Consider the following 12,129-nt stretch of genomic DNA (forward strand, 5'->3'; position numbering starts at 1 on the left):
TCATCGCAGAAACCAAATAATTATCAATTGTATTAATATTTTTGTTGGATTAATCATTAGTATGTATTTATGTATTTGTTATTATTGTTTTAACTTTTAAAGTACATTCATTTGTTTTTATTTTGTATTGGGTATTGTTTAATTTCCCACAAAGGAATAACATTAAGAACATAATTAATTTGATTTATATCAAATAAAATATTTTTGTAATCAATGTAAAATGTCCATTATTGATGTTACATTCTACTTGTATGTGTTCAAGCAGCAAAAAGCAAATATCTATACAAACAAATAGGGTATTTTAACTATCTTGATCATGTTGAGCTGAAAAGCATTAAAAATGAAAACAAACATTTTGAGTCATATCAATTGGGTTCTTAATGGATAGATGTTGATAGTCCAACTCATACTGACTGGTATACACAAGCTATGGAAATTATATCATTAGAAAAAACTGCATTTAGTTTAGATAATAATGAGTCATGTATTGGAATATGGGATCCATTATTTAAATTGATTTTAACTATTAAATGAACCTAGATTATGACTTATTTTATCTTTGTGGAAAATATTGGACACAATGTGTTGTCAAGCTTATGAGATGTGATGCAAGTGTAAGCCACTGTGACACTAATGTTCATTCTTTAAATGTTTTTATTTTTTATAAACGGCTGTGATGACAATGTAAATGAGGGATTTCTAATCACTGCTATGTTGGAATTCTTATTAATATTGGTATTGTTGTTGATATTATTCATTTTTGTTTGACTACTTTTGGATTTGTTTTGCGGCATGGCGTAGTGGGTAGAGCAACCGTGCCAGAAACCTGAGGGTTGCAGGTTCGCTCCCCGCTTCTTACCATCCAAAAAAAAAAAAAAAAAATCGCTGCCGTTGTGTCCTTGGGCGGGACACTTCACCCTTTGCCCCCGGTGCCACTCACACCGGTGAATTGAATGATGAATGATAGGTGGTGGTCGGAGGGGCCGTTGGCGCAAATTGCAGCCACGCTTCTGTCAGTCTACCCCAGGGCAGCTGTGGCTATGAAAGTAGCTTACCACCACCAGGTGTGAATGAATGATGGGTTCTACATGTAAAGCGACTTTGGGTACTTAGAAAAGCGCTATATAAATCCCAGTTATTATTATTATTATTATTATGTTTGTGTGTCCCCTCAATTACTCTGTTGATTACTATTCTGAATGTTGCTGGGCCGAGTTTGGTTTTGGAATTGGAATTGTATTATTATGGTATTATTGTGCATTATTTTGTTGGATTGATTCATTAAAAAACAAAAAAAAACAAAAAAAACAATGGGGTTCTTAATTGTATGTGTAGCACAGTAAGGATTGATCTGACCTTTGACTGATGCTACCTAAACCGTCTTATGTTGGACTTTATTCAAACATTAAAAGAGCAGCTTTTAGATCGTTTACACATTTTACTTTGACGACAGCTCATATCTCTCAGCAAAGATGCTTCCAGTAATACAAAAAGCCCAAGCGATGAGTCCAACACCTTCTGAAATCTCCATTCCCCCCTTTTTTCCCCCTCTTTAATGCCTCTGTCTGCCTTTGGGAGGCGTTTATCAGGCGGCTAGCCCTGTAGGAGTCGTTTCTCAGGGCACCGGGGAAGTGAACATGAAGGGGGAGGAAGAGGGAGGAGGGAGTCAGTCATCCAGCTGCAAGGTGACGGTGCGAGTGCATGGTGGAGAAAATCCTTCGGAGGTCAATCATTATGTGCATACAAAAAACTTTTCTGCTGAAGCGTATGAGGGCTATATGTTGGCAAATATGACTCAGATGAAAAGTATGTTACAGAAAAATAGCTAGCAAAGAATAATAAATAGAAATGCATAATAAGTACAAAAAAACAATCAAGATGAATGAGCTCCCAGCAGGATTTTTGGGGGGTATGCACCCACCTGGGGCGTCAGCTCAGCATCATGTAGACTTAGTTAAAGGGCTCTCTGTGTGTGGTTTCTTTTTTTCTCTGTTTTTAACACTTCATAGGCTGGGAGATGTTAATCAGACTTGGCATTGCGTCTACATTAGGAAGATCTACGATGCAGCTGCAACGAGCCAACACGTAATTAAACAAAACACTCCCCATTCACTAGTCCAGTGTTTTTCAACCACTGTGCCGCGGCACACTCGTGTGCCGTGAGATACAGTCTGGTGTGCCGTGGGAGATTATCTGATTTCACCTATTTGGGTTAAAAATATTTTTTGCAAACCAGTAATTATAGTCTGCAAATTATGTGTTGTTGTTGAGTGTCGGTGCTATCTAGAGCTCGACAGAGTAACCGTGTAATACTCTTCCATATCAGTAGGTGGCAGCAGGTAGCTAATTGCTTTGTAGATTTCGGAAACAGCGGGAGGCAGCATGCAGGTAAAAAGGTATCTAATGCTTAAACCAAAAATAAACAAAAGGTGAGTGCCCCTAAGAAAAGGCATTGAAGCTTAGGGAAGGCTATGCAGAACGAAACTAAAACTGACCTGGCTGCAAAGTAAACAAAAACAGAATGCTGGACGACAGCAAAGACTTACTGTGGAGCAAAGATGGCGTCCACAAAGTACATCTGAACATGACATGGCAATCAACAATGTCCCCGCAGAGAAGGATAAAAACATCTAAAATCTTCTTGATTGCTAAAACAAAGTAGATGCGGGAAATATCGCTCAAAGGAAGACATGAAACTGCTACAGGAAAATACCAAAAAAAGAGAAAAAGCCATTCAAATAGGAGCGCAAGACAAGAACTAAAACACTACACACAGGAAAACAGAAAAAAACTCAAAATAAGTCGGGGTGTGATGTGACAGGTGGTGACAGTACACCTACTTTGAGACAAGAACTATATTGATGCATGCTTGGTTATGCTTTAAAGTCATATCCAACACTTGCGACAACGACTTTTTACTGTGAACTGAGTTTATGATTTCTGCTGGTGGTGTGCCTCCGGGTTTTTTTCAACGCAAAAAATGTGCCTTGGCTCAAAAAAGGTTGAAAAACACTGCACTAGTCCACCGGTGTGTGATGTGTCTTTTACTACAATTTCTCTTTTTAAGCGTTTTTATGGAAGGAAAAACAAGGGGTTTCCCAAATGTTTACTGGGTCACCACGTTTTGGATTCAAGTTTGTCGTAATGAATTTAAGTATCAAGCGAAAGTGACATTTACTGTTGTTTTAACAGTAATATGTCTCCTTAGAGCAGGGGTGTCAAACTCATTTTAGATGGGGGGCCACATGGAGAAAAGTGTACTCCCAAGTGAGCCGGACTGGTAAAATCACAGCATGATAACTTAAAAATAAAGACAACTTCAAATTGTTTTCTTTGTTTAAAAATAGAACAAGCACATTTTGAAAATGTACAAATCATAATGTTGTTGGGTTTTTTTTACACTCACATGTTGTGGTTAATAGTATTCTACCTTTATTTGTCGTTATTTATACTTTCTGAATAAATTATGTGATAATGTTCATTAGTATACTCCATCCATCCATCCATCCATTTTCTACCGCTTGTCCCTTTTGGGGTCACGGGGGGTTCTGGAGCCTATCTCAGCTGCATTCGGGCGGAAGGTTGCCACCTCATCACAGGGCCCATTAGTATACTCATTGGTGTTTATTTTCAATTTATCAAGATAAAAAAATAATATCAAAATCCAATAACAGGATGTACTGATGTACTAACATCATGTGGTTTATTTTGTTTACATTAATAGCATAATTTACTGTACATAGATACAAAGAATTGCTGTTGCTACATCTACTGGGCACATTTACAACAGCAGTTTCTTTCATTCAAAAATTTCGGCTCATTTTTATACTTAGCAAACTCATCCCGCGGGCCAGATAAAACCTGTTCGCGGGCCTGATCCGGCCCTTGGGCCGTACATTTGACACCCCTGCCTTAGAACTTGTAAATGAGAACCAATCATGGAAAAAAACGATCATCCCCTACTTGTTTTCTCAATCTTTGTGGCGCTCAAATTATCCTTTTTTAAGTTCCATGTATTTTTCATGAATAGGCTTTGCTACACACTCTAAAATTAAGATTGACTATCTGTCAGTCGAATACAGAGGTATGAGTTGTAAGCCTGATAATTGTGTTTTTCTTCCACAAATTGGCAAACCTAGCATGGCGCTGCTGTTAAAAAGTGAGTGTAACGTTAGCATAGTAGCTATTGTATGCTAGCGCTGCTACAGTTCTCCAGTCCCACTCCTTAATGTTATATTGTTCTTTGCAATGTATGACATTTAATAGAAAGTGTTCATGTACAAAGTAGATAAAGTGCACAAGAGCGCTTCTTGGAGACACACACTCTGTTGGAGACAGGCGTGGACCAAAACAGTTCATTAGCATTTACGCTACAGGCACACAAATTGTTGTTTACAGTGGGACTTCCTGTACTAAAAACCTTGATTTTAATGTCTAAATCCCAGCATCAAGGTTAGACTCATAATTGACTTTCAATTATGAGACTTGAAATTGTTAAAAACGTGTTTTTTGTTTGGGGAAATCCAAATAAAAAACATTTATTGGCAATATATCGTAAACTCCAAAGCTGTTTACGAAATATTAGTAGTAAACAGCTTTGGAGTGGATTTTGGAAGGGACACTTACGTTTCCATGTTGTCTCCCTCTAGGACAGTTTGGACAGGTAAATAACCCAATCTAGGGTGCTTGGTAAAGTACTTCTTCGAGCGGAATTTATTCTTCAGCACTTTGGTAAAATCTCGCATGTCCTCGCCGGATGTTGTCTAATGGAAAGAAAGTCACAGAAAAAAGGTTTTCGTCATTTGTTGCAATAGTTTGAGGTAAGCTTTCTCCTACTTTGTGGGTCCATTAAGAATATTGATCGTTGCTGCACTTGAGGTCAGTGTTCAGCGAGCAAATAAGCAGCCGTACCCGTCACTGTAAAGCAAGTTTTCAGCATCCATTAATTTGTGACGGTGATGAGTGATGAGTGCATGGTGACTGGATTCCAGCCACAATAAAGTTCTGCGCTATGGCCAAATTTTCATTACATCAGCGAAAAAACTCTGCGTAGTCTCCAAGCTTTATTTGATGTATGAATAAAATTCCTTAATTCTGTGCTGAATTACGGAACAAAACCTTTAACCTCTTTGGATACATAATAAATGGTAAATGGGTTATACTTGTATAGCGCTTTTCTACCTTTAAGGTACTCAAAGCGCTTTGACACTATTTCCACATTCACACACACATTCACACACTGATGGCGGGAGCTGCCATGCAAGGCACTAACCACGACCCATCAGGAGCAAGGGTGAAGTGTCTTGCTCAAGGACACAACGGACGTGACTAGGATGGTAGAAGGTGGGGATTGAACCAGGAACCCTCAGGTTGCTGGCACGGCCACTCTCCCAACCGTACCACGCCGTGGATGCGTGTCTGAGAACTCTAAACAGGATGTGACTCATGTAACAAAGTCTTAACAGTTTAATAATGTGGGAAACCTATCACGTATGCCTGCAAAGGTGTGTGTGTGTGTGCGTGTGTGTGCTGTATTGTATCCTCACCGGTGTGCAGTACTCCACCATGGGGTAGTTGAGCTTGTGGCCTTTGGCGGTGCGCCCAGAGAAGAAGCAGCTCTGACACACGTCGTAGTTAAAATGCTTCAGACTGCGATATCTAAAGAAAAAAAAGACAGAGTGGGAGGCCAAAAGTGAGATAAGTTGCACAATACAAAACACAATTGGAAAAGCTGCCCGCAGCTCTAATGTGTCACAGTTGGTGTGCTGCATGCCATGTACGCTAATGTGTTGGGTTAGAGGGTCAAATTTGGTAGAAATATGTGTTAAATTGCACCAAGAGCAACTAAAAATACTGTAATATCAGTGGTGGCGTAGTGGGTAGAGCAACCGTGCCAGAAACCTGAGGGTTGCAGGTTCGCGCCCCGCCTCTTACCATCCAAAAATCGCTGCCGTTGTGTCCTTGGGCGGGACACTTCACCCTTTGCCCCCGGTGCCACTCACACCGGTGAATTGAATGATGAATGATAGGTGGTGGTCGGAGGGGCCGTTGGCGCAAATTGCAGCCACGCTTCCGTCAGTCTACCCCAGGGCAGCTGTGGCTATGAAAGTAGCTTACCACCACCATGTGTGAATGATTAATGGGTTCTACATGTAAAGCGACTTTGGGTACTTAGAAAAGCGCTATATAAATCCCAGTTATTATTATTATTATTATTATTATTATGCACTGTGTTGGTTTTGTTCTTTGAACAAGGTGATGTTCATGCACGGTTCATTTTGTGCACCAGTAAAAAAACATGGTAACACTTTAGTATGGGGAACATATTCACCATTAATTAGTTGCTTATTAACATGCAAATTAGTAACATATTGGCTCTTAACTAGTCATTAAGTACCTATTAATGCCTTATTCGGCATGGCCTTATTATACAACCCTAGCCCTCTAACCCTGACCCTAACCCTGACCAAATAACTCTAAATTAAGTCTTTGTTACTTAGAATATGTTCCCCTAGTGTCCAAAACACTCTAAATTAAGTCTTTATTACTTAGAATATGTTCCTCATACTAAAGTGTTACCAAAAACATAACTTTGTCTTGAATTTGAAAAAACAAAAAACATCATTTTATTTTTCACTAAAGAAGGGTTCGGTGAATGTGCATATGAAACTGGTGGGGTTCGGTACCTCCAACAAGGTTAAGAACCACTGCAGTAGCCTATCTAGGTAACCTGATGTTAACGAGACTGTGATTGGATACTCACTTGTCATTACAGAGTGAGTATCCAATCACAAGTTGCAACTTAGCAGGAAGCAGGAAGTGTTGACCCACAAAGAAGGAGAACAAAACGTTGATTAGGTGGCAGATATATATTTGCAAGGCCATTTTCAAGAAGGATATTTAAAGAGAAACTACATCTTGTGAGACGATGTCGGCGACGAAATGGGGAAATGCCCGCCATTTCCACTCGAATCAGTAGTATCAGAGCGGTACCACTGGCTTATGGGTTCTACAAATTGTGAGTTTAAATATTTTATTTCTTAATTTTTTCACGTTTAATATGTTTTTTGCAATTTTAATTTTGAAGTGAAGTGAAGTGAATTACATTTATATAGCGCTTTTTCTCAAGTGACTCAAAGCGCTTTACATAGTGAAACCCAATATCTAAGTTACATTTAAACCAGTGTGGGTGGCACTGGGAGCAGGTGGGTAAAGTGTCTTGCCCAAGGACACAACGGCAGTGACTTGGATGGCGGAAGCGGGGATCGAACCTGCAACCCTCAAGTTGCTGGCACGGCCGCTCTACCAACCAAGCTATACCAGTACCACATAAGATATGTTTTAATTGCTGATGCGGGTTTATTGATTTTTAAATGCGTTTTGTACACGTTGAGGTGTTTCAATGGTCAGTAGTGCGTAAATGTGTTTCTGTATAGAATTTCTCCAGCAATGGTCATGTGGTGACATGAATGATGGTATTTTGAGAGGTAATCATTGAAGTCGGACATCACAGAAGGCTTAGGTGGGAAACGCACGGTCCACCACTGTGTAATATGCATATCAGGGCATTACTGTGGTTGGCGATGCCCATTTGTAAACATACGATACCTTTACCCGCAAGTATTTTTTAAATTCTCTCCTACAATGCACAAAAGCACTCTGATCAGCCATCGTTGTTTTGGTGGTGATGACTATCATATTGAAAAAAATCATGCTAACATGAACTCTATGAGCGTTGCAAAATTACTTTTTCGGTCATTACGGCGTTTCAGCTATAAGGCTGTTGGGAAAAAATATATGTATTTATTTGAATAACAAAAGCAATCTACATATATTATGATTTTTTTCCTCACTAAAGAAAATAATCTTACAATAATTTTTATTACATAGATATACATTATTCTTCTTGGATTTATTAGCGAAAATATAACATTATATAACGTTAAAAGAATAGTCTTACTACATCATAAAAAAAGGTTATTTGGGGGAAAAATTACTTATTTTATGCATTTGTTTGCATAAGATTAGAGGGAAAACAATTATAATGATACAAGAATAAATTGGTATTATTACGGAAAAAAGATGTAAAGTTAGCATTGTGTTAAGCATTGGCGTTGTTAGGCCTATTTTAGGGGGACTCAAGCCCCCTAAAATATTCTTAAGCCCCCCTAAATAATTTGGTGTTATATTTTCTTTTCTTTTTTCGCCAACTATTTTTATAATCGATTAGTTGTTGCAGCCCTAATATATATATATATATATATATATATATATATATATATATATATATATATATATGTATTATTTAGTTTTATAATAGATTGTATTTGTAATCTACTTTACATTTGATTCCAAATCTCAAAGTGCTACAGAATTATAACCATTGGCGTTGTTAGGCCTATTTTGGCGTTGTAATAAATAAATAAATAAAAAATGGCTTATCGATAAGCCATTTGTTTTATTTTCTCTCTCTCTCTCTCTCTCTATATATATATATATATATATATATATATATATATATATATATATATATATATATATGAAAAACCCAGACACCATCTTTGTAGTCATTTTTCTCCTATATATATATATATATATATATATATATCTCGATAAGCCATTTGTTTTATTTGATATATATATATATGTATATATATATATCAAATAAATATATATATATATATATATATATATATACACACATATATATACATATATATATATATATATATATATATATATATACATATATACATATATACATGTCCTTACGTAACATCACCAGAATGATTGACAATTAGGAGGACCAATAGTCAACATGATCCACAACATCCTCTAGTATACCATTAAGTCTTTCATATATATATAAATATATATGTATATATATATATATATATATATATATATATATATATATATATATATATATATATATATATACATATATATATATATATATATATAAATATATATGTATATGTATATATATATATATATACAGTGTTGGGTTAGTTACTGAAAACCAGTAACTAGTTACAGTTACTAGTTACTTTATTTCAAAAGTAACTCAGTTACTAACTCAGTTACTTACACCAAAAAGTAATGCGTTACTGTGAAAAGTAACTATTTAGTTACTTTTTGTTTTTAGAGCTCCCATTAATGCCCTTTTAGCCTTCATTTCAGTACTGTTATTGCACTGGAGAGTAATACAATGTGTTGATCAACTTGACATGCATTTGCATCACTGAACTCTGCTAAGCAATGTGCTCTACATACAACACACAAAGACAAAGATATGTTTCAAAGGGCCAATTTGTTTCAGGCCAGAACAAATTGACAAAACTATTTTAAATAGCTGCAACATAACATACATAAGTGACAAACAGCATAATAACACTAACACTAACACTAACCACGTTAAACCCAGATTCCAAACTAACAAAGGTCTTAACTCAGTCTTTCTATGCCACTTCAATATGGAATCCACTCCCAACAGGTGTAAAATAAAGGGCATCTCTATCCTCCTTCAAAACCGCACTAAAAGAACACCTCCAGGCAACTACAACCTTAAACTAACACCCTCCCTTCCACATAATACCTCTTCGGATTGTAAATAATCAAATGTTTTTTCTTATACTTTCTGATCTCTCTCTCTGTGTCCACTACTTGCTATACATATCCTACCAAGTCAGTCCTACACTGTTTCAATGTCCATTTCTCTGATGATGCAATTGTTGATGCTGATTGTTGATGACAGAAGTGTTGATACCAACCACACCTAACCCCCCGTCCTCCATATCCCACACCCCGGATTGTAAATAATTAAATGTATATACCCTGATGATTATCTTGTGTGATGACTGTATTATGATGTTAGTATATATTTGATAGTATATATCTGTATCATGAATCAGTGGACGCCGACTTAAGCAAGTTGAAAAACTTACTGGGGTGTTACCATTTAGTGGTCAATTGTACGGAATATGTACTGTACTGTGCAACATACTAATAAAAGTTTCAATCAATCAATCAATCAACAACATAGCTGTAAACCTGGCTTCACCTAAGGAAGGCACACGTGACATACACAGAGCCTAACCAGGCAGATTTGAATTGTTGTTTTGGGCAGTAGACGGGATCTTTGATCCAAGACACAACTTACATTTAACTAAATTGTGCTCGACAAAAGAAAAGAAGTGAGAATATCTCATACTTGCCTCTCCCCGGGACAACCATTCTCCCAAATTTCTCCCGATTTCCAGCCGGACTTAAGGCACGCCCCTCCAGGTCCGTGCGGACCTGAGTGAGGACAGCCTGCCGTCACGTCCGCTTGGCCAACCAAAAAGTAACCACAGAACACTATACCGTATAGTCGTATAGTGTTCTGTGGTTACTTTTTTGTTGGCCAACGGTTTATATTGTATTGTATCGTCGGCTGCATTCCTGGCTGCGTCAAACAATGGGTCAGAAAAGACTTCATTGTCTTGCAGTCATGTCAATTGAAAAAAACGAGCTTCAGCATCTGAGTCACAAAAGAGTGATAGACCGATTTGCCACCCTTAAAAACAGATGGCATTCTTTGATGTTTCCATCCACCAAGTAATTGTTTCTTGTTGATGCTGTAAACAAAATGTCACTGTGCAAACCCATGTTTGTTGTTGTACTGAACACAGATTGAAAATAAACCGACTGAAATAATAATAATAACAATGAATAATTTCTAAGTCTTTGTTAGCCGTTTGTGAAGTTTTGTGCTCGTGCGCTACGTTCGCTCGCATCCTGTGCATCTCCTGGGGGCTAAGCCCCCCTGTCCTTAAAAGCTAGTGACGCCCCTGGTTATGCCAAATTGTATTTTGACCAAAAATTATAATAAGATCTTAGAAAAAATAAGGTATAACTTTACAATTATTATGTCTTATTTACTAGGAGAAACAAGTCATAAAATTTTAGGGAAATTAAGTACAATTTAGAAAAAAATATTGTAACAAATATTGTAACTTTACTACATTTTATCTCACTATCTTTTTGCTTTTATCCAATTTTTATTATCTGTAAACAACCCCTTAGTCGAATCTAGTGGGGCTTTTTCTAGTGGTCCACCCATCCTTTACGCACACATACTTTATTAGCACCCTCTATGTGTTGACTGTCAGAGTGACAGACAGTCGGATTCCCACTCAAACACTTCTCAATATAACAACAAATGTCAGACCTCCATCCAGGTCAGCCGCAGCCAGAAAGCCATTTAGCGGCTTAAAAAAGAAAAAAAGACCGGAGTCATTCAGACATAATAGCCGGAGTGGAGTGTTTTATCTCTTTCCTCTGTGCAGCTCCTGGCTGACTGATGAGGCAAAGAAAGTCATATATCACACCAGTCAACTGCTTGCACAACAGCACTAAGTCAAAGACACCGTTATGCGCTTTGTATTGTAATGAGGAAGAGGAGGCGCGGTGCTAATTCCCCTCCAGGGTAGCATGTGTTAACATGCCGTTCATGAGCATTTCAACGTAACTTTTTTAGTAATTACGGAGCCTTGGCTATTCAATAGGAATGTCATCATCTGGTTAGAACACAAACTGCAAAGATACATGTTACAGAATACAAACATTTAAAATGAGGGCCTGTGGGAGGACACAAAGTTAGCAAAACAGAGTTAGAGTGCTAACATTACAGTCACATTTCCATAGTAACGTCATGATAGGTTAGCCTATTTTCGCTGAAGAAGAACTAAGTTAACTAATGTTTTGTAGCTTTTTACAAAGATCGTTAAAAAGGTCAGCTTTGAAAAACTAGAGTTGGTTTAACCTTGGAGGTTGTACATTCATCCATCTTCTTCCGCTTATCCGAGGTCGGGTCGCGGGGGCAGCAGCCTAAGCAGGGAAGCCCAGACTTCCCTCTCCCCAGCCACTTTGTCCAGCTCCTACTGGGGGTTCCCGAGGCGTGAGCCGGGAGACATAGTCTTCCCAACGTACCGGTCGGACGTGCCCTAAACACCTACCTATGGAGGCGTTCAGGTGGCATCCTGACCAGATGCCCGGACCACCTCATCCTCCTCTCGATGTGGAGGAGCAGCGGCTTTACTTTGAGCTCCTCCCGAATGGCAGAGCTTCTCACCCTATCTCTAAGGG

The 12,129-nt window shown here is 38.0% G+C and overlaps 1 protein-coding gene across 10 annotated transcripts in view; it reads right to left on the minus strand.

Annotated features, from left to right (window-relative positions):
* Positions 1-12,129, minus strand: part of utrn (utrophin) — a 430,508-nt gene that overhangs the window by 47,627 nt on the left and 370,752 nt on the right. For all 10 annotated transcript variants that reach the window (XM_061929658.2, XM_061929664.2, XM_061929663.2 and 7 more), the window contains 2 exons: positions 5,547-5,658; positions 4,627-4,763 (listed from right to left, as the gene is read on the minus strand). In XM_061929658.2, coding sequence (XP_061785642.2) covers positions 4,627-4,763; positions 5,547-5,658 — 249 coding nt within the window. The remainder of the gene's footprint in view (positions 1-4,626; positions 4,764-5,546; positions 5,659-12,129) is intronic.

This window comes from Nerophis lumbriciformis, linkage group LG34, assembly GCF_033978685.3.
Source record: "Nerophis lumbriciformis linkage group LG34, RoL_Nlum_v2.1, whole genome shotgun sequence".
Taxonomy (NCBI): domain Eukaryota; kingdom Metazoa; phylum Chordata; class Actinopteri; order Syngnathiformes; family Syngnathidae; genus Nerophis; species Nerophis lumbriciformis.